This window comes from Oppia nitens, unplaced genomic scaffold (genome assembly GCF_028296485.1).
Source record: "Oppia nitens isolate AA-2021 unplaced genomic scaffold, nextdenovo-longstitch-racon4-pilon3 scaffold4_pilon_pilon_pilon, whole genome shotgun sequence".
NCBI classification, from domain to species: Eukaryota; Metazoa; Arthropoda; class Arachnida; order Sarcoptiformes; family Oppiidae; genus Oppia; species Oppia nitens.
The window spans coordinates 6,778,995-6,801,126 of NW_026533232.1; the positions used below are offsets into that span (position 1 = coordinate 6,778,995).

At 24.6% G+C, this 22,132-nt stretch overlaps 7 protein-coding genes across 11 annotated transcripts; 4 read left to right on the forward strand and 3 right to left on the reverse strand.

Moving 5' to 3' along the window:
* Nucleotides 1-29: 29 nt before the first annotated feature.
* Nucleotides 30-6,240, forward strand: LOC128960411 (isocitrate dehydrogenase [NADP] cytoplasmic-like). Of its 2 annotated transcripts, none has more exons than XM_054306483.1 (3): nucleotides 30-108; nucleotides 4,791-5,115; nucleotides 5,191-6,240. In XM_054306483.1, exons 2-3 carry the CDS (start codon nucleotides 4,846-4,848, stop codon nucleotides 6,154-6,156), a joined length of 1,236 nt encoding a protein of 411 aa, XP_054162458.1. In that variant the 5' UTR covers nucleotides 30-108; nucleotides 4,791-4,845; the 3' UTR covers nucleotides 6,157-6,240. The 2 variants fall into 2 exon arrangements, with proteins under 2 accessions (XP_054162458.1, XP_054162459.1); XM_054306484.1 differs by lacking the exon at nucleotides 30-108 and adding an exon at nucleotides 3,552-3,567.
* A 92-nt stretch (nucleotides 6,241-6,332) lies between these two features.
* Nucleotides 6,333-7,402, reverse strand: LOC128960413 (phenazine biosynthesis-like domain-containing protein). The gene is made up of 2 exons (XM_054306485.1): nucleotides 7,237-7,402; nucleotides 6,333-7,157 (listed from the first exon to the last, which is right to left on the reverse strand). The coding sequence occupies exons 1-2, from the start codon at nucleotides 7,327-7,329 to the stop codon at nucleotides 6,351-6,353; spliced, it is 900 nt and encodes a 299-aa protein (XP_054162460.1). The 5' UTR covers nucleotides 7,330-7,402; the 3' UTR covers nucleotides 6,333-6,350.
* Nucleotides 7,403-7,554: 152 nt separating this feature from the next.
* On the reverse strand, nucleotides 7,555-8,468 carry LOC128959954 (uncharacterized). Its single transcript, XM_054305995.1, has 2 exons — nucleotides 8,151-8,468; nucleotides 7,555-8,009 (listed from the first exon to the last, which is right to left on the reverse strand). Exons 1-2 carry the CDS (start codon nucleotides 8,332-8,334, stop codon nucleotides 7,555-7,557), a joined length of 639 nt encoding a protein of 212 aa, XP_054161970.1. The 5' UTR covers nucleotides 8,335-8,468.
* An 872-nt stretch (nucleotides 8,469-9,340) lies between these two features.
* On the forward strand, nucleotides 9,341-9,643 carry LOC128960343 (female-specific protein transformer-like). The gene has a single exon (XM_054306415.1). The coding sequence runs from the start codon at nucleotides 9,341-9,343 to the stop codon at nucleotides 9,641-9,643; it is 303 nt and encodes a 100-aa protein (XP_054162390.1).
* Nucleotides 9,644-12,982: 3,339 nt separating this feature from the next.
* Nucleotides 12,983-17,231, forward strand: LOC128959519 (calcyphosin-like protein). Of its 4 annotated transcripts, none has more exons than XM_054305491.1 (5): nucleotides 12,983-13,158; nucleotides 15,116-15,295; nucleotides 16,551-16,728; nucleotides 16,796-17,005; nucleotides 17,081-17,231. In XM_054305491.1, the coding sequence occupies exons 2-5, from the start codon at nucleotides 15,147-15,149 to the stop codon at nucleotides 17,180-17,182; spliced, it is 639 nt and encodes a 212-aa protein (XP_054161466.1). In that variant the 5' UTR covers nucleotides 12,983-13,158; nucleotides 15,116-15,146; the 3' UTR covers nucleotides 17,183-17,231. The 4 variants fall into 4 exon arrangements, with proteins under 4 accessions (XP_054161466.1, XP_054161468.1, XP_054161469.1 ...); XM_054305493.1 differs by lacking the exon at nucleotides 12,983-13,158 and adding an exon at nucleotides 14,698-14,803; XM_054305494.1 differs by lacking the exon at nucleotides 12,983-13,158 and adding an exon at nucleotides 14,863-14,915.
* A 1,309-nt stretch (nucleotides 17,232-18,540) lies between these two features.
* Nucleotides 18,541-19,912, forward strand: LOC128960507 (dnaJ homolog subfamily C member 25 homolog). Its single transcript, XM_054306608.1, has 2 exons — nucleotides 18,541-18,738; nucleotides 18,804-19,912. Exons 1-2 carry the CDS (start codon nucleotides 18,603-18,605, stop codon nucleotides 19,712-19,714), a joined length of 1,047 nt encoding a protein of 348 aa, XP_054162583.1. The 5' UTR covers nucleotides 18,541-18,602; the 3' UTR covers nucleotides 19,715-19,912.
* Nucleotides 19,913-20,307: 395 nt separating this feature from the next.
* LOC128959939 (uncharacterized) lies at nucleotides 20,308-21,593 on the reverse strand. The gene is made up of 3 exons (XM_054305977.1): nucleotides 21,321-21,593; nucleotides 21,096-21,270; nucleotides 20,308-21,025 (listed from the first exon to the last, which is right to left on the reverse strand). Exons 1-3 carry the CDS (start codon nucleotides 21,372-21,374, stop codon nucleotides 20,361-20,363), a joined length of 894 nt encoding a protein of 297 aa, XP_054161952.1. The 5' UTR covers nucleotides 21,375-21,593; the 3' UTR covers nucleotides 20,308-20,360.
* Nucleotides 21,594-22,132: the final 539 nt, after the last annotated feature.

Below are 22,132 nucleotides of genomic sequence, written 5' to 3' on the forward strand. Positions count from 1 at the left end.
TTGCCACAAATGCCAAAACATTTGTCAAATAATTAAACATTACTTTCAAACACTCATAGCGTTTATACTGACGGCTAAATCGCTGTTGAAATCGACCGCAAATTTATTGTAAGTTTTCTAACTTTTTATTATTTTCTTTATTATTAATCAAATTAATAAAAGTCTTAATAAAAGTGTTAATAAAAGTGATTGATATACAGATATATTAAATTTCAATTTATAAATCCATATATCATTCAATTATCGTATAACAACTATTAAGTTATTAGTTATGTGATATTTAAATGAAATATAATTTAATTAATTAAATTTGTCGTATATTTTTATTATCAATATTACTATGATAAGTAATGCTTTTAAAGAATGAATTTATTTTAATATAAAGAATAGAAAATACTAATAACAACCAAAATGGACATCAATAATGTCAATAAATATAGTGATTATAAATTTATAACATTATACCGTAAAACTCTAAATAAAAAACTATACTATTAGTACATATATATATATCAATATTCAATATATATTAATATTTAAATAATCAGTGTTCCCATACAAATGTATTTTAAATAAGTACCGTTTTCCCATAAAATATTTTTTAAAATTAGTACCGTCTTCCCATAAAAATAGTTTTTTTCAAAAATAAGTACCGTCTTCCCAGCAAATAGTTTTTTATATAAGTACCGTCTTCCCATAAAATATTTTTTAAAATTAGTACCGTCTTCCCAGCAAATAGTTTTTTATATAAGTACCGTCTTCCCATAAAATATTTTTTAAAATTAGTACCGTCTTCCCATAAAAATAGTTTTTTTCAAAAATAAGTACCGTCTTCCCAGCAAATAGTTTTTTATATAAGTACCGTCTTCCCATAAAATATTTTTTAAAATTAGTACCGTCTTCCCAGCAAATAGTTTTTTATATAAGTACCGTCTTCCCATAAAATATTTTTTAAAATTAGTACCGTCTTCCCATAAAAATAGTTTTTTTCAAAAATAAGTACCGTCTTCCCAGCAAATAGTTTTTTATATAAGTACCGTCTTCCCATAAAATATTTTTTAAAATTAGTACCGTCTTCCCATAAAAATAGTTTTTTTCAAAAATAAGTACCGTCTTCCCAGCAAATAGTTTTTTATATAAGTACCGTCTTCCCATAAAATATTTTTTAAAATTAGTACCGTCTTCCCAGCAAATAGTTTTTTATATAAGTACCGTCTTCCCATAAAATATTTTTTAAAATTAGTACCGTCTTCCCAGCAAATAGTTTTTTATATAAGTACCGTCTTCCCATAAAATATTTTTTAAAATTAGTACCGTCTTCCCATAAAAATAGTTTTTTTTCAAAAATAAGTACCGTTTCCCAGCAAATAGTTTTTTATATAAGTACCGTGTTACATTATTAATTATATTATACCTTGTACCTAAAATTATCTTAATTATAATATGAGAATAAAAAAAATATATGGGAACACGGTAATAAAAAACAATATTTCTATGGGAACATGGTATTTCGATATAAAAGTCGGTATTAGTATTGGTAAGTCGGTATTATTTTTGGTAAGTCGGTATTATTTTTGGTTAGGCGGTATTATTTTTGGTAAGTCGGTATTATTTTTGGTTAGGCGGTATTATTTTTGGTAAGTCGGTATTATTTTTGGTTAGGCGGTATTATTTTTGGTAAGTCGGTATTATTTTTGGTTAGGCGGTATTATTTTTGGTAAGTCGGTATTATTTTTGGTAAGACGGTATTATTTTTGGTTAGGCGGTATTATTTTTGGTAAGTCGGTATTATTTTTGGTAAGTCGGTATTATTTTTGGTAAGTCGGTATTATTTTTGGTAAGTCGGTATTATTTTTGGTAAGTCGGTATTATTTTTGGTAAGTCGGTATTATTTTTGGTAAGTCGGTATTATTTTTGGTTAGGCGGTATTATTTTTGGTAAGTCGGTATTATTTTTGGTTAGGCGGTATTATTTTTGGTAAGTCGGTATTATTTTTGGTAAGTCGGTATTATTTTTGGTAAGTCGGTATTATTTTTGGTAAGTCGGTATTATTTTTGGTAAGTCGGTATTATTTTTGGTAAGTCGGTATTATTTTTGGTAAGTCGGTATTATTTTTGGTAAGTCGGTATTATTTTTGGTAAGTCGGTATTATTTTTGGTAAGTCGGTATTATTTTTGGTAAGTCGGTATTATTATATTGTAAAGTGTTATTGATATATAAATGGTCATTAATGTAATGTATTAAGGTATTTAACAATTTGAAAATAATTTATTATTTTTTGTCATAATTTATGGCTAATAACTTGTCATTCAATCGTTTTGTTATCCATTCCTTAATTAAATTTTAGTAATCAAATGACTAAATAATTAAAAAGTAAATCAAAACCATAATAATAGTCATTGTTTTTTCAATTAATCTATTTATTGATATATACTATATATTAAAAAAATTAAAAATTAATTAATTATTTGTTAATTTAATTGTAATTATTTTTTAAAATTACTATTGTTTACGTTCTTAATATTGTTAAACAGAGGTAGTCTTAATTGTGACACAATTGTGTTATTGTGATAATAATTGGCATTAAATTGATGATTACATTTGAGAGACCATATAAATAGCTCTCTAATGACATATTAATCACAAAAATTGATTATCAAATTAACAAATAATTAATTGTTTTATAAATCCATTCCTTATTAACATAATTCCTTAAAAGCATTGACTTTCATATAATATATAAATTGACATAATTTATTATATTATAAAATATATAAATTTTATCCGATTAGCAAAAATCAATATCATTTACTAAAATTACAATTTTAACTTTTTCTCATATAAAAACATAAATATAAAACTTTAATTAAATACATTAATCATTATATAATAAAATTAATTTGGTTTTATTTACCGTAAATATTAAAATAAATATTTGTATCCATCAAACTATTTATACAAAAATACGTATTTTTGATATTAAATTACAAGTAAATTATTTAATTTTAAAATGTATGTCATGTAATATCAATGATTAGACAAATAATTATATTATTTTAATTAATAAATAATTATGTGATTTCTAGTTAGAAAAACATATTTTTATTACACAATTAAATGGAATTAAATTTCAAAATGATATTAATTTTTATATATTTAATAAATAAATAAAAAATTAAATATTCAAGGATTTTTGTCAAATGCTTAAACTGTTATTTGTATTAAACAAAAAATAATATTTTTCATATAATAATCTATATAAATATTTTTTATTTATTAATTTATTTAAATAAATGATAATTGTGTCAGTTGTTTATTATTTAAAGTTTAAAATACAAATTTATTTTTAGTTAATAGTTTCCTTAAAAAATGGTTTGAATTTTGTTTTTCAATTATTTTCAGTTAAATTATTCATATCTGCAAACATCGATATCTTCTCTAATATTTTTAAACATATATTTTTGTACACAATTTCACTAATAATTAGAAAATATGTTAAACACCAGAAAACCGGTGTTTATAGCGGTGTTTATACTGTATTAAGCAATGTCTGAGACATATCATAAGGTTGTCATAATACCGGTTCATTATCTATAATACCGTATATATTATCTGTATATTAACATTAGTGTATTGAAAATGTGTATTTAATTTAAGTATGAGTTGTACTATAATATTGATCCTTAATTTTCAAATTTAGTTTCTTAGGCTAATATCGGTTTAAATCAAGTGATTGTTATTCAATATATACAGTACTTTAAAGTTCATATTTAAGTGATTTTAAAAAATTTGTTTTTATATATTTAAATGTAAGCTAATTAAAATAATATTATTTAAATTTTAAAACTTGCGAATAATAATTATATATTTTGGTTAAACCAATAATAAATAAACAAAATTTGTTTGTCTAACTTTAGTAGTGATGCAAAATTCAGCTGAATTTATTTTTAATTTGAATATTCAATTGAAAATTCAGATAATTTATTGAATTTATAAAACAGTAATAAAATTATATTATCTAATTTAATTTTAATTAATTTAATAAAATCTTCAAATAATCTGCGATTATCAATAAAAACATTAAAGTGAACAATAAAATGATTAAAATAAAAATTATTTGTTAAATACTTAAACTTTAATTTTGTATTTATTTTAACAAGTTTATTAAATAATCTCAGTTTTTATTGTTTTATTTTATTGTATCAAAGATTATTTGAAGATATTTTATTAAATTAAAATTTATTTTCAAAAATCGTAAATTAATACATGTTTTTATCAAATTTAAAGTTTGATATCAGAGGACTATAGAAGCGACTGAATTAATCCACTGAAAGTACTCTTGAATATTGAAAACTGAATTTTCAAAATTTTTAATCACTTAATACATCCTTAATTTTAGTGACAACTTTGGAAATTTTCCACTTATTTGTTACATTTAATATTTATTATTAGTAATAATATATATGTATTACTTTACCTGACAATAATTGTCTGATTTCACTTAAAAGTACTTGAATTGTAATACATTATTAAACTTTGGAGTTTAGTTGAGTACAAAATTACAACAAAAAATATGTCAATCAAATGACAATTATTTATTAATATATAGATTATTAAATTGATTAAACAATTTATTTCTTTTACTATCCGAGGTATAAAGTTTAGTTTTTATGACATATATATAAAGAGTTAATGGTTTAACTTATATTTTCAGTTGAAAATTATAAAAATAAATAATATATAAATACTATATTTTATATTATAATTTTTTCAATGTTTTTGTATCATAGATATTGAGACAAATTGTTATTAGTTTTTGTATCGAATCGTAAAAAAATTGAAGAGATGTCGGATAAAATTAGTTGCGGACCTATAGTTGAGATGCAAGGCGACGAAATGACACGAATCATATGGGATCTAATCAAAGATAAACTTATCTTTCCCTTTGTCAGCGCTGAACTACATTTCTTTGATTTGGGTATTGAAAACAGAGACGCAACCAATGATGAGGTGACTGTCGAGTGCGCCAATGCTATACTCAAATACAATGTCGGTGTTAAGTGTGCGACCATTACTCCCGATGAGAAACGGGTCGAAGAATTTGGACTCAAACAGGTTTGCAATAAATATATATTCTGTTTCGATATATTGTAAACATATGTTGTCTTTATATGAATTATTTATCATAAGATGTGGAAATCTCCGAACGGAACTATTCGTAATATATTAGGCGGAACCGTATTCCGTGAGCCAATTATATGCAAAAATATTCCTAAATTAGTTCCCGGGTGGAAGAAACCCATTATCATTGGTAGACATGCATTTGGTGATCAATACAAAGCTACCGATTTTGTAGTTCCAGGAAATGGAAAACTAGAGATAAAGTGGACGCCTGAGACCGGCGGACAACCCATCAGTTATACTGTTTTTGATTTTAAAGACGGCGGAGGAGTATCACTATCAATGTATAACACGGATTCAAGTATTAAAGCATTTGCCGAATCGTCACTTCAGTACGCATTGGATCGAAAATATCCACTATATATGAGTACTAAGAATACGATTCTTAAGAAATATGACGGAAGGTTTAAAGATATTTTTCAAGAGATTTATGACAAACAATATAAGTCTCGCTATGAAGAGGTCGGCATTTGGTATGAACACCGACTCATCGATGATATGGTGGCGCAGGCACTCAAATCTGATGGAGGCTTTGTCTGGGCCTGCAAGAACTATGATGGTGATGTCCAATCAGATTCTGTGGCTCAAGGATATGGCTCACTCGGTATGATGACCTCTGTACTTATCTGTCCCGACGGCAAGACTATTGAGGCCGAAGCAGCGCACGGAACTGTTACTCGACACTACCGAATGCATCAACAAAACAAAGAGACGTCCACTAATCCAATCGCTTCGATCTTTGCGTGGACTCAAGGTTTTCTTCACAGAGCAAAGCTCGACAATAACCAGCCATTGGCTAACTTCGCACAGACTCTAGAAAAAGTGTGCGTCGATACCATTGAGTCTGGTTTTATGACCAAAGATCTGGCCATTTGTATCAAAGGCATGGATAACATAACGAAAAATGATTATTTAAATACATTTGAATTCTTCGACAAACTCGCAGAGAATCTGAGAGCAGAACTAAAAAAGTAATTGACTTTTAAGGTTTGAAAAGTCATCTATAAATGTAAACTCAATCTTTACATTTGAAATTTTTATTGATTTTACACTTATATAATAATCTCAATTATGTTGCAAATGATTTATTGCAATATTTAAACAGTATTTCAAAGTTTATATAAAAATATCGTTTTTAATAAAATAAGATTTTTAAGTAAATGAATTAGTCATACATTGATTTGAGCCGAGACTACGATTTTGGTATTTCCACTTAACTTAACCCTATCTTCTGCTAAACGACAATAAATAATACCTCCTCTGCGAGAGCATTGATGTCCAATGAGTTGATCCAACTCAGTACCGACTTTATTATATTGTCGTAACCAATAGGGAGTAAGTACTGTGTGCGCCGATCCCGTGACCGGATCTTCATTGATGCCATTCCACGGAGAAAAATATCTCGACAAGAAATGAACTCTTTCAGACTTTTTGGTGACAATAATACCTCTAACCATACCGTTTGTATCAATATTTAAGAGTTCTGCAAAATTCGGAACTACTTTATGGATAATTTCCGATTGCAAGCTATCCTTTAATCTTAACAATATTTTTTTAGTACCACTTGAGTATTCAACTTCTTCTACACTTTTATCACTCAAATGTGGTCCTAATGTATATCTTATAATATCAGGAATCCATTGATAACCAGTTAATGGTTTGCTATCATTAACTGGAAAATTCAGAGTTATTAATCCATTGCCAGAATAGATGGCATTAAGGTATCCTTTGAACTTAGTTTCAAATTTAATGATATTTTCATTTGAATTTTTTAGTATTTCATTAAATATAACACAAGCGGTAGCCAGAGTCGCGTGACCACAAAGATCGACCTCATTAGTGGGTGTAAACCATCTCAATGTATAGTTATTTGGCGAAACATTTAGTGATTTTGTCCAACTCTTGGCCACAAATGCTGTCTCACTTAAGTTCATTTCGGACGCTATTTTCTGTTTGATATCATCTGTGATGTCGTCCTAAAAAAATATTAAAATTAATTTATTTACCTCTAATTTAATGTATTCCGTAATCATAAATATATTATATATACTGTACATCAAAGTCCAATAGGCATACGGCCGCCGGATTACCGGTGAAGGACTGGTTGTCAACAACAAAGGCATCGACAATATATAAGTGATAAATCATTTTCGGTAATTATAACAACAGATTTGTATGTTTTGATAGAAATATTTGTCAAATTTGTTTGTTTTAGTGGTTTTAATATACAAATTTGATAACAAATGGTAATCAAAAATAAAAAGCACATAACAGTCAATAATCTGTGTAATTAATAAAATTATTTTCAAGGCTTTTAAAAATTGATAAAACATTTTCATTAAAAATAGTTTATATCACTAAAATAAATTATTATTAATTAAGTGACCAAAAGTGGTTAAATTGTCTCCAATATTGCAAAACAAGCTTTGGATCAGTTGTGGCGATCATATCATTATAGCTAAAAAATATAGCATTTTGTGTCCAATTAAGCGATCCATTGATGAGAATATTGTTATCAATAATAGCAAATTTGTTATGCATCAGACCATCATTGGACACAATAATAGTCTTTAATTGAATCCCATTCTTAAACAATTGTCTTAATCGAGTAGTTGAGTGATCAACCTCTTCATTGGTCACCACATTTCGTTTGCCATTTAATATAATACGGATATCAATGTATTTATTAAGACTTAACTCTTCAATTGTTTGGATAATTGGTTCATACGATAGACAATACATACAGATATATAGCGATCGCTGACATGACTTTAATAATGATAATAATTGACATAACGATGACATCGGATGTTTTGCTATTACTTCATCTATGGATCAAATAAAAAGACATAACATTTAATGAAATTAATAATAATAATAATAATAATAATAATAATAATAATAATAATAATAATAATAATAATAATAATAATAATAATAATAATAATAATAATAATAATAATAATTACCACAATTTGTTTGATGAAAGTCATGACACTTGATCTGAGTATCGGGAAAGAAGAGCACCACTTGTAGTGATTGTGGTTCACGTTTGTCATCACTCGAGCTGATCCAGTCTTGCAAATAATGTCTGAATCGATACCATAAACACAACGACAGTATATATGCGGTGATCTTTGTGTACGAAGACATTGTCTGTCAAATTGATGTATCATTTGATTCATTGATTCATATTTTGTATGAAATGTTTGATTCATTTATCCATTTGTTTACAATTGAAGTGTTGATCGCAAACAATGTAACACTTGTTGTATAACTCAAACAATTCACATGACTTGAGATCAATTGAATAACAGTTTATATGATTTAAAATAATAATAAATAATTAAATAATATATTAATAAATATAAAATACTTGACACTAATTATAATAGAGTTGAACTACATTATGACTATTACTATATAATTATTAATTAATGTATTAATACTAATAATAAACAATTCTATTAAATAGTAAATTCTGTTTATTTGAAACTTTATTTAGAATTTAAAAAAGATTTAAAAAATTATTTTTATAATCCCTTTAACTGTTTTTTGTTTGTTTATTGAGATATTAATAACTAAATCAAACTTAAATAAGAAATATGTATTTTTGTAAAGTATTATATTTAATAGATATTGGGGAACAGCTTCGGTATATGTAAAGCATTGGTTGTTTTAGTTTTAAAAGATGTTAAAATCACTATTTAATAAGTTTTAGATAATATTGTTTAGTTTGTGTATAAATCACATTGAAATATGAAAACTTGAATTTTAAAAATTTTATCATAAATGTATTTTAATAAATTTATAAAATTCATGACAAATCACTTAACTTAACTTAAGTTTATTAATATAAATGTTCATTTAATCACATTTTAAAATATATAAAAACTTTATGAAATTATATGAAATAAACAATTAATTGCTTATAAATAAAATAAATGTTAAAATATCACGAGAAATACAAGTAATGTATAGTTATTTAAACAATCATAACTATAATTTGATTAAACATTTCACGCGATTAACAACAATATTGTGAATCTGTTTAATTGAATTCATTTCAAAAGTCATTTCAAATCATTTCAATCAACCGTTGAGTTAAACAACAAATTCTTGCTTTGATTTTATCGGCAAAATTCTCGACAATTCAGAAATGAATCCAAAAGAAAACGAAGTCAAGTCTGAAGAGACGAACACTCAAGAGGTGAAAGAAGAGATGGCCATTGATGTCGACCTCATGGCTGACGACGAGAACGACGAAGATTGGTCTCCGGCTTCAATGAAATCCGGCGGAAAGATTGCGGAGTCGAGACATCGTCGACGAAGATCTGGTTCGAGAAGTCGAAGAGGAGGTCGATCGCGATCTGGCGGTCGACGCCGTCGTCGGTCTGGAGGTCGAAGAAAGGGTGGACGCAGAAGAAGGAGAAGAAGTCAAAAATCAGGAGAAGAAGAGTAGAACAGATTTGAGTGTTTCTCAGACTTTGTATTTCAATATTTATATCAAAATTTCAAATTCAAATAAATTTCTGTAAACTCTTTGAATTACAATTACTGTATATTAATCTCAATTTTTCAAAATACATTATAAACTCTGTATGAAATAAATACAGATTTAATCCAATCTTTGATAATCTTCTACTTCAATATTGATGTGCTTTTTCTCTATCATCAGTTCATTCTTATGAAACCATTTTTCAGTTTCCAGTTTTCAGTCCAAAAATTATATTTTAGTATCAAATCATTTGAATTTCAATATTTATATCAAAATTTCAAATTCAAATAAATTTCTGTAAATAAATTTTCCAAAATCTGTTTTATTGTATATTTTATTGAAATTCTATTGAACTTAAAAAAGATTGGTTTAAATCTAGTTTATAGACAATCAGTAAAAACATTGTGAGGATTGATAGGGATATCAGTAAAATAGAAAGTAGTTGTTTGACAATAATTGTAATACAAATATAGTATGTTTTTACTGTATGTCTATAATCTAGATTTGTTTCTTTCAATTAATTGTCATTTTATTAATTGAAAAACATTATTCAAATGATGCCTTTTTTCTATTTTTTAATATTTGACTAACACTTTGATCAAATTTGGTCATAATTTCTCTTTTATTTTTTAATACTTTATTTGTATATTGATTTTATTTGTGTTTGACTTTTATTTCTTTTGATTAAATAATTTGTTATATTATTTTATTGTATCTAACAATTATATAATAATGTAACTGTTAATTAATTTAACTCATCAGACAAAATATAAATTTATATTGTTATTAATTTATTCAATTTGTAATATACTTTTCAGTTATAACTTATTTTTCATTTATAAATTTAGATTTTTTACAAACTATTGTATAATTTAATAAATATTGTGACCAAAGAGGTTATGTCTCAATCACAGTCTTTATCAGATAATGAAGTTAAAAAAGAGTCTAAAAATCAGATAAATAGTGTCATCGCTGATGACTCTGATTCAGTGACCGATGCCAAGAGTAAGGCGTTTACTGACAACGAAGCGGCCAAATGGGCACAACTCGACCCCGAAATATCATCAAAACCTAAACAACAATCAAATAATAATATCATTGGAACCGCTTTTGAAGAATTGCCTAAAGATATTAGTAGTTTCTTAAAATGGATTAATATTATCACAATTGTATTGTCTTTGATTTTGTTAACCATTTCATTAGTCCGAATGAAAGAATTGAAAGCATTTGAGCCATTCATTAGTGTGTCTTTGATTGTCAGTATTATAGGTCACTGTCTTTCGTGGTTCGGAACCTATCGTTCAATAATTCCTTGTCTATCGTTTGGTATATTTTTTCTTATAATTCAAATAATCGCTGGTCTGATAGTTATTGTAAGAAATTTGAAAACAGGTAAATAAATATTTGATTCATATTTTGACAATTTATTAATAATATCTTTTATAAAATTTATTAATAGATTTCAAAGAAAACTATTTCATAGGAGTATTGTTTCTCATTTTAATAATGTGTTTCTCAATTGCAACCATTGTTTTGATTAGTTTACATATTAGAAGAGTTCGCTCTTTAAGCAAATCCATGTCATCGAAAAATATCTAAATAATTCATTTTTTATTTATATTATTTAATTAAATTTTATTTCATTTATTAATTTTGTAAAATATTAAGTTATATAGAAATTCATTAAACTTATGAAATGTTTTCATAAATGTATTTCACTTTTACTATAATTGCTTATACTTTTATTTTATTTATTACTTTTAATAACTTTTATAGAAATTACATTTTGTTGATTACACTTTATGATAAAAGTGCTAATAAAATATTATATATTAACATTTTAATATATAATCAAAGTATTAAATTAATACTATTAATACTGTATATATGTTGCATATAAATTATACACAGTATATAAGTAGTGAATAATTTTTGCTTCAAATATCTGAATGTCATTAAATTAATGTTATTGTATTAAATGTATTTAAGAAGTAATTGAATTAATTGGAAAGTCAACCAAATATAAGTGTTATTAAATAAATTGAAATTATTGTTTTTAATGTTTACATTTATAAGTTATAATAAATTTTGTTTTATAGCTTAAATAAAAATTTAATGAATAATTTGACTAAAATACAGAACAAATTATTTGATAATTCAAATACATATAACATTTAAATTAAGTCATGTCTTGTGTTTTATTTTTTTCTGATTTCTAAATTTTTAAATAATTTACAGATAAGGTTATAATAAAAGTTATACATATATATGATATATAATTATTAATTAATGACAATAATTAATGATTAGCCTTTTATGCAATTACAATGAATTGTAGAATTAATTGCTTAATTATCTGTTAACTTTATAATTTTAAGTAATATTAATTTACAAATAAATTTAATATAATAAATAAAATCGATTAATAGCACAAAAAATACAATTTCCTAACATTTATTTCCTATCAAATTGTTTAACAGACAAATAAATGAATACAAATAAAAATAAATATAAGACAAGAAAGTCAATATTATAGTATTATTTTATATTATTTGTGACATTAAACGATAAAAAATAAAAATTAACTTTTTAAGTGGTGTTTAATAACAAGTAATAGTTAGTATTAATAATATACACAAATAATTATTATATTGCAGTAGTATTTCCATAGTTACTCGAGGAACGTCCTATTTTTGCTAAACATATTAACCTAACAATATCAGTATTAAACCAACTTTTTTTTGCATAAACCCAATGTTTGAATTGTCTTTAATGGTGTTGTCAGGATTTCACATCAAATTTTATACGCTTTTATATACAAAGTGTTATACTGTATATACTATATATAAATTAATATAATATAATATATAGTATATTGAGAGCTAATACCAAAATATTGATTAAAATTAATATATATAAATCAATCAATTAAAGCATTTAGTTTTTTCTATAATAAAATACTGTACATTGGATTTATTAGCAAATAAATAGTTAATTATTTATTTTGTAAATTGATTTTATAATTTTAATTATGAGTTAAGGAACGGAAGATTTATCACATATTCTTATATTATATTTCTTTGAGGTGTTGTCTAACGTATGACGAGATCAACGATATTCACATTCACTCGACTTCAAGACCACAGACAGTGCGGAGGAGTTTCTCTCATAAGTTGTTATATAATATAATAATAAACAGAATAATCATAAACTTTGTCTTCAAATTTTGATGGTTTACTCCCTTTTTAATATTTAATATAATTATAATAATAGTTAATAATAAAACTTATCTAACATTTTAAACGAGAATAAAACTAGTATTGGGTTTGGGTTTGGCTCTACTATTGCTCTCAAATAGCATTATATTCTGATATCATATAAGCAAACGTATTATATTTACATTCAATATTGTATCTCATCTTTAGCTGCATTGCGACAACTTTGACGACACTAAGACATACTAAGACATCGCTTGTTATGTAAGTTTCGACCAATTTTTATCATTTAAACAACTTTTAGTTTTAACAATCAATATAAACATTGTTTTGTATTACATTTAAAAAACAAGTGTCATGTTTTCAGTCAATAGTTTTATGTATTGTTGATTTATTCATTAAAAATATAAACAATTAGATAATTTATTGTACATTTTTATGTACTGTATTATATAATTATAGTAAAATCGATATTTTCTAATTATATTTTAATGTACTGTACAGTACTTAGAATTATTATTTATAAATATGACTTAAAAACAATAAATAATTAATTATTATGTTTTAAAGTTTATTTATTTAATAAGTTTTAATAAATAATAGTTATTAAAATATTATAAAACAGATATATAATATTTAATTACAAGTTATACTACAGTTTTAATTATTTATAAAATACTGTATAATAATACAGTATTATATTTTTTACCTTTTATTATCTGTAAAACAACTTTATATGTTTCAGTAATAATTATTGTATTATATTTTTTTATCAAAAAGTACTTTATAAATTATAATACTATTTAATTAAATTGTTTTATTTGAAAAATTTTGTACATAATAGAGATGAATAATTTTTTTGTGATATCAGTTATATCATTAGCCTATTTATAAGTCTACTTCATATTTGTTACACAAATCGATATTATCCACATCAATAACATATAAAACATCTATTTTAAAATATATATTAAATAATGAAATAAATTAATAATTTGTATTGTTTAAAACTTAATATTTTTAAGTACAAAATAAATAATTATCAATTTAACATAGTCAGAAATTATATAATTATAAATATTTAATTTAATATATTATATATCGTATACACTGTATACTATACAGTACTTACAGACAGTAAGTTATAGTATAAACTACAATATATACAGTAAAATTTAGATTTGACTTTAATTATTTCAATTTAAGTATCAACAAATACAACAAACAAAAAAAGCAATGGTTATGAATTAATAATTTTTCCTATTAATAAAATATTATTTTTATTGATCATTAATTTGAATTTTATTTTGATTATTATTTTTAATCAATTTTATTAGAAATATAAAGATAATAATTTAGGGAAAAATCATTATTTTCTTAGAATTTTTGCTAAAATTTTGACGAATTTTTCAAATGTTTTCAAAACAATATAATATTTACTTTATTATTGAATGTCGATTGTCTCCATTAAAGTCAGACACCTTTAAAAGTTATTCAAGTGTTAAGAATATGTCATTAAATGTTTTTGATTTCAATAATAATTAGACTTTTGTCTCTGTCTGTCTGTCTCTCTCTCTCTCTCTCTCTCTCTCTCTCTCTCTCTCTCTCTCTCTCTCTCTCTCTCCCTCTCCCTCTATCTCTCATTTGTTTTAACCTTTAAAAAACTTTAAAATGTACTGTACTTTATAATAAAAAGATATTATAATAAGCATTTGTTGCTTATTAAGCAAATGCATTATAATTCACGTTTTGTAGTCATTTATAATTATATTCAATAAATAAAACATTGTACATATGGTGTGCAAACTTATGTTTTATAATAGTGTATATTTGAAGAAATATAATCAGTTTAGTCGTATCCATGAAAGTGGCCTCTATTTACAGCACTATTATATTATACGTCAAACCGGTATTTACTACAAACTCTATAGAAAGGAGTTTTCCTTCAATGCCTTAATCTGTTTCTTCATTGTATTACTATTACTGTATTATTGAAGTTAACATATAATTCAATTTACTAAGTATTTCTATGTTTTACTCATTTTCCAAGTTTTTTATTGTTTAATAATATCCAGAATTTTTAAATTAAAAAAACTATTGATATCTAACTTAAAGGCCATTTAAATATTGTTGTTGTTGTTGTTGATAAAACAATATTTTATAAAACAAACTAAATTTACTAATATTTAATAAGTTTGTTTCAATTTCATACAATACATAGTTTAACGTTAAAGTAAAGTACTATTAAAGTTATGCCGAGACCAGTGACCGCACAGTCCCGTAATGAGATGCGAATGCAGGAAAAGGCCGGACGACAGGCAAACGTCACTAAAGATCCGATCGAGAAATTGAGACTCCGGTGCCTTCAAAGAGGTGCCACTGGTATACTAGGGCTCGGAAAGTAAGTCATTCATATTTTTTTAATTGTTATTATAATTAGTTAATTTTGACATATTTATGAGACATTATTTTTATTAGTTAACAAATTTGTTATTTATTAATATATATAATAATCAGATTATCTCATAGTTTTATCTCAAATAAGCCATGTGTTCATTCAAGAGTTGAATTTTAGTTTGAATTATTGCATGATTTTTAATCAAACAACATATTGCATCAAATATGAGTCAATTGTTAATGTAGTGCATAATCTGAGATAACCATATATGTAATTTTAGCACATTTTAATAAAAATATAATCATTTACCAAATTATTATTAAGTATTTTATGGATTAAATATTTAGTATGTCGACAAATATTACGATATTTGATTAAAAAATTAGCCCACTTAAATTTTACTAATAAAATATATTTTAAAAAATACAAATATTATTAAAATAATGTCTACACAATAATACCATTCAATTAAATTAAAAGTGAATTTGTGTACAGAATTGGATATTATTTGTTTAAAGCCTTTAAGCAATGTTTGTCCTTAACATAGATTATTATTTACAACAAAATCGTGTCTTACATCATATCTTAAGTATTTATAAATCAAATACAACTGTATTTAATAGTTAATTTATAATTTATTAAATTAGTTATACAAATAAACAATAGTCTGATTTTTATTATATTTTATGGATTATATTCTTTAATATTACAGTATACAGTATATCTAACAAATGTATTAGATACTGTAAGTACAGTACTTCATAAATGTATATATAATTAAAGCTATTAAAAAATATTAAAATAAAATATCATTATTATTACTGTAATTGATAAATAAATTATGATAAAAATTCTATGAATAAATGTTTAAATATAAAATCATTAATTCGTATAACATTAACAATTAGTTTGGTTATCATTTTCTAAGTGTCATCTTTTATTAAATTAATTTATTGATTAAACTTATATAATATACATTTTTCTAATATCTATTAGTTAATAGTTAATAAAAAATTTCATTGAAACAATTAGAACAAATTTTATTATTTGAATAGTATCTATCTATAAATTTATTTTTATTAATTTATTATTTTAATTCAAAATATTTATTAATTATTTGAAATATTGTAACTTTTAGTTAGCATTTTATTATGTTTGTTATTTTTTATATTTGTTATTTATCTACAATACTCTAATTATAAAATACTATATTAATCGTTAATTATTAAAAACATTTAAATGTATTATATTTTTTAAGGACTTTTCGGATAATGGATGACAACCAAAACGGTGATCTATCACTTGAAGAATTTACTAATGGTGTCAAAGATATTGGTTTGGATGTTAGCGACGATGAAATTGTTGATATGTTTAAACAGTTTGATAGGGATGGCAACGGAACCATTAAATATGATGAGTTCTTAAAAGCTGTTAGAGTAAGACATAATGTTTTGCTAATATTATAAATACATTTAAATTAATAATATTTACTTTCATATATAGCCACCAATGAATAAGACTCGACTTAATTTAATAGATATGGCATTCAAAAAGTTGGACAAAACAGGTGATGGAGTCGTAACGTTAGATGATTTGAAAGGTGTCTATAATAGCAGAAGTCATCCCGATTATCAAAACGGACAGCAAACAGAAAAAGAACTTCTGGAGGGATTCATCAAGAAGTTTGAAGAGGGAGGTTATATTGATGGACAGGTAGAGTCATTCATAATAAGTATACCAACTCTTGGATGATTAATGAATTTAAAACTACATTTAAAATATTTTTAGTTAACAAAAGAAGAATTCATAGACTACTACTCAGGAGTTAGCGCTTCAATAGATGAAGACATCTATTTTGATCTAATGATGAGACAGAGTTGGAAACTGTGATCTCATTTATTATAATACTGTACATCAATAATACCATTCATTTATTATATTGTCCATCAAATTAATAAATGTTTCAAAGTTTTCAAAAATTATATGTTAATTATGCTAATAGTTTATTGAATAAATATAATTAGCACTTATTTGTATATTAAATGTGTTGTCCAGTTTTAATGCATTTTAATTGCAATATAATTTACAATCAATTTATTATGGATATTATTGAAACAATTACGGTAGTATTAAATTTTGATTGTAATTTAAAATAAATTGTTTTTGTAAAATTACAAAGTTTATAGCTTACCAATAAATACTGTTCAATCACAACTAAATATTAATTAATAAGTTAATAATCAATTTAAAGTATTCGTGATAAAAATGTTAAGTTAAAAATAATAAAATATTTTTTGAATTTAGTTAAGATGTTAAATTAATTAAATTATAAAATTTATATATATGGTATTATCAATACATATAATGCAGTAAAATGAGTATACTCTAAGTGTGATTTTTATTTAAAAAATTATATATTATTTCTATCTATAAATATTTAGTTAACTATATTTTAAAATAATTTATAATTACATTTATATTAATTAAATACACGCTTAAGTGCACAGGTTTTTGACACTTAATGACCTAATTTTGTGTATAATTTTAGTTAAATATTTTTTTTGTTGCTAAAATATAACAAAACTTATAAATATGTGTAAAGATATTTATTTGAATCAAAGATATTTAAACAAACCATATCTAATGGTAAGAGTTTTTTAATATCATATATTATATAATTTATTAAATATTTTTAGTTAATCTAAGAATATTTCATATTTAATTTTATAGACAATTTAATAAATTTCTAATTAATTATTATTATTATTATTATATTTAATAATACACATATAATTTCTTTAATATAATTAATTAAAATATTTAATAATTAATAAATATATAACAAGATTATGACAAATGTGTTAATTTATGTCATTTTTTTAAAAAATAAAATATAATTTAAATGAAGCGCTTCTCAGCCAAACAACTGGTGTTTTTCATTGAGAGCACTGTTTTAATGTGTAAACCATTAATAGAGCAGTGATTACAACATTTGTGTTGAATGTGTTATATGTTTCACAATATTGAAGACACGTCTCAATCGGCTTTTAGTTAAATTTGGAAACAAAAAAGTTTTTAAATAATATTAATAATTAATATATTAATTTAAAATTAATATAATTTTGTTTTTTAATATTTAGTATAAAATTTTATCGCAAATGATATTTTCTTAGCTATATTTTGTTAATTTAGTCAATTTATATGTTATTTATTTAAGTTTTGTTAGTTTTTTTTAGTTAATTTTAATTTTGTTAATTAATATTTTATAATTATTGATATGTAATATAAAGTTAGTATTAATGGATTGAAAATGTTGTTTAAATACACGACAAACACATTAATGACAATCAAATGGTTTATAATATTGTTGTCATTTTCAACACAAATCTCAAGAGGTTTTGCATTCTTCGATGGCTTGTATTGCGGTCGAGACAACTGTTATGATAGTATGTAGACATCGATGAGTTGTATCTAAATATATGTCTTAAATAATGAATGTTATTGTATTTAGTATTGGGAGTGACCAGACAGTCGCCACGCGATGAGATATCAAGAGAGTACCGCAAGTTGGCCCGCAAATGGCATCCCGATGTCCATAAGGGTGAAGAAGCCAAACAAATTGCTACCGAAAAGTTCCGTCAGTTGGCCAACGCTTACGAAGTGCTACGGGAAGAGGAAAGTCGTAGAGATTATGATTATATGTTAGACAATCCCGACGAAATGTATGCCCATTATTACCGATACTACCGGCGTATGTATACACCCAAAGTGGACGTCCGTATTGTCATTGTTGTGACCATTACTGTCATATCTGGCTTTCAATATTATGCAATGCATTCCCGATTTAAAGAAGCCATCGATTATTTTTTAACAGTTCCTAAATATAGATTGAAAGCACAAGAAATAGCCAAAACTGACGGACTTATTGACAATTCAGCGGCCAATCGTAAGAAGAATCGGTTCCGTAATAAAGATGACATTAAAATTGAAGAAGAAAATATCTTAAGGAAGATAATTGAAGAGAAAATGGATATTAAAGGCGGTTATCAAAAGCCTTCGTATAAGAATGTCCTTTGGATTCAATTGATATTTCTTCCCTATACTATCACTATGTATCTCATTTGGTACTTTAGATGGATCTGGAAATTTACCATTAATAAGGAAGAATTAGGAGATGAAGAGAAAAAATATATAATAAGGAAATACATGTCATTGTCTCAACTTCAATGGGAAGCTCTGTCCGATGATGAGATCGAAGAGTATATGATTGATGAGTTGTGGATGAAAGACAAGTTTGATGTCTGGAAAAAGAATAAAGACGACGAAACAAAGGCTCAAATGGCAGAGAGTTCTAGTTATAAACGTTACCGAAGATATATGAGGAAAGGAGGTCCCGGACAGATGACATTCCTCGATGACTGAGCCCAATGGTTAACAATAACAACCAATGGCCACATCTTTTTTAGGTTTCAAATAAATTTTATTATATAAGTCTTCCTTTTAAAATATTTGCGGTACAGACTAGTCGTTCTCGGATTAGATATTATTTGGTTCAAAATTATCATTTTTTTGTCTATCGTTATTATTATAAGATATGACAGTTTTATATGTTTATATTGTTGTCCCAAATTGATAACATCTTAAAATTTTTATCTTTAAATCTTAAAAACAGTTATTAGTCATACCATTGTATGTCTGATCACTCAAATTACAGTAATTTCAAAATTTAGAGTTCATTACCCAACAGTATATGAAAAAATAGATATAAAAATTCACTTATTATTATTACTACAGTATAATATTGTTGTCTTTCAATTTAACAAAATCTCTTTTTTATAAACTTCAATAAATTATTTATATTTTATTGTAATATACAATATCTTATACCATATTATAAAGAATGAAATGAAAGTATTTTTATTACAGTATATTAACAAAAAATAAATTATTAAAAGTACCGGTAATTATGGAAAGTATTGATTTGCAAATTGATAATAAATTTATATTTTTTAAATTTTACATAAAAATACAAATTAATATTTATATTTTAGTTAATGTATTAAACAACTTATGGTTCATCTCTAAGATAATCCAAATAAGAATCATTATTTGGCATCAATTTCTTGCGCTTTTGTCCGACCAATTCAACAGTAGGTGCGTTCAGTTCATCGTCTTCTGAATCCATGACTCGAATCGATAGTTTATTCTTTGAAAACTTGGTCTTTGAATGACAACCACTTTTGGTAGCATTTGTGGCAAATTTGTTGGACATTTTGCGGGCCTCCGACTCAAGTCTCATATGTGAATATTTTTCGTTTAATTCTTTGTTTTCCATTTCATATCGTCTGAGTTTTGTTTCATATTCTTCTTTGGTTTTTTCAATACTTCGCAAACAATTAGCTTTTACTTCAATTATCTTTTCGTCATTCCGTTGCATACATTTGTGTAACTTTTCGTCAGAGTCTTTGTAAAGACTTTTAATCTTCTGTTCGTAAAAATCTTTGATTTCAGCGATATTTTGTTCGCTTTTCTCCTTATTGTCACTTAATTCGCGTTTCATTTGATTCAATGATATCTCTTTGCCACTGGTCTTCAAATTCAACTCTTGAATAGTTTTTTCCTTTGAATTTAAACGTGTCATCAATTCATTAATCTTTGAATTCATCGATTTGTCATTTGTGGTCAATGTTTGGTTTAATTCAGATATCTTTTCATTCGACAAACGATTGGTTTCTTTAGTTGTAAACAATTGGTAACAAATCAAGTCTTTAATATGAATATTATGTCATAAATATTGTCAAACCTTTTAATTGATTAATTTGATCCAAAGCTTTGTTTTGGCTTTTAATACATTTGTGCGCCTCTTGTAATGATTGTCTCAATTGTTGGATCACTTGTTGATTCCAGTCTTTGTTGTCTTCAGTATTAATCAACATTTGTTTAAGTCTTTCCTTTTGTTGCGTCTCTTCGGTGATCAACTAAACGATGAATTATTAATAATAATAATAACATTAAATAAGACAAAAACCTCTTTGATTTGTCCATAAAGAGCAATGAGCTCGTGATTTGAGTGTATGTCCATCAGTGGATCAATTGATGTGATAATCAATGGATTCAAAGTTAGTGTATATTTTGGTCACACATTTGTCACACATTTGTCACACATTTGTCACACATTTGTCACACATTTGTCACACATTTAGTGAATCTATTAAATTGAATGTCAATTGGATTTCAATAGAATTGCATTAATCTATTGATTACACAATAATTACTATAATATTGTGTAATACCTTATAATAACGTTCGATATGATTGTTTGCTTTCAAAATATATGATTCGAAATTCGAAACAAGTGTTTATTACTCCCTTTAACTTAATTCCCTAAAAATGTTATAATAATATTCCAATTCCTAAATAATTCCCATAACTAACTAAAGTATTATTACTTTACAAACATTATTACAATAATATTGTATAAAATTCTGACATAAAGTTAGAGTATATTAATTACTCAGCAAATCATATAAATTTCATTGAATTTTATTATTGATATTTAATAAAACAACAAAATTAACATTAAAAAATTGGTTAAAAAAATATATAAATTAAACTTACTCAATTTAGTACTTTAAATAAAAATTATGATTATTTACTAAAAATAAAAAAACTAAAAATAGAGTGAAATTATATAGCAATCACTAGAAAAAAAACATTTAAATTCTACTAATAATAGGTTTGACAACATTTGACATCAAAACTATACTTTAGATGAAATGATAGTTCATTAACACAAACAAAACATATATACATACTGTATATTGTATTGTATATTGTATT

Coding starts and splice junctions, on each gene's coding strand:
- LOC128959519 (XM_054305491.1), top strand. CDS start 15,147: ATGCCGAGACCAGTGACCGCACAGTCCCGTAATGAGATGCGAATGCAG. Junction 15,296..16,550: donor GGTATACTAGGGCTCGGAAA/GTAAGTCATTCA, acceptor ATATTTTTTAAG/GACTTTTCGGATAATGGATG. Junction 16,729..16,795: donor AGTTCTTAAAAGCTGTTAGA/GTAAGACATAAT, acceptor TTTCATATATAG/CCACCAATGAATAAGACTCG.
- LOC128959954 (XM_054305995.1), bottom strand. CDS start 8,334: ATGTCTTCGTACACAAAGATCACCGCATATATACTGTCGTTGTGTTTA. Junction 8,010..8,150: donor CTTTCATCAAACAAATTGTG/GTAATTATTATT, acceptor TTTGATCCATAG/ATGAAGTAATAGCAAAACAT.
- LOC128960507 (XM_054306608.1), top strand. CDS start 18,603: ATGTTGTTTAAATACACGACAAACACATTAATGACAATCAAATGGTTT. Junction 18,739..18,803: donor TCGAGACAACTGTTATGATA/GTATGTAGACAT, acceptor TATTGTATTTAG/TATTGGGAGTGACCAGACAG.
- LOC128960413 (XM_054306485.1), bottom strand. CDS start 7,329: ATGATTTATCACTTATATATTGTCGATGCCTTTGTTGTTGACAACCAG. Junction 7,158..7,236: donor TATGCCTATTGGACTTTGAT/GTACAGTATATA, acceptor ATATTTTTTTAG/GACGACATCACAGATGATAT.
- LOC128959939 (XM_054305977.1), bottom strand. CDS start 21,374: ATGGACATACACTCAAATCACGAGCTCATTGCTCTTTATGGACAAATC. Junction 21,271..21,320: donor TTTATGGACAAATCAAAGAG/GTTTTTGTCTTA, acceptor TTCATCGTTTAG/TTGATCACCGAAGAGACGCA. Junction 21,026..21,095: donor TCAAATTAATCAATTAAAAG/GTTTGACAATAT, acceptor TTACAACTAAAG/AAACCAATCGTTTGTCGAAT.
- LOC128960411 (XM_054306483.1), top strand. CDS start 4,846: ATGTCGGATAAAATTAGTTGCGGACCTATAGTTGAGATGCAAGGCGAC. Junction 5,116..5,190: donor AAGAATTTGGACTCAAACAG/GTTTGCAATAAA, acceptor ATTTATCATAAG/ATGTGGAAATCTCCGAACGG.
- LOC128960343 (XM_054306415.1), top strand. CDS start 9,341: ATGAATCCAAAAGAAAACGAAGTCAAGTCTGAAGAGACGAACACTCAA.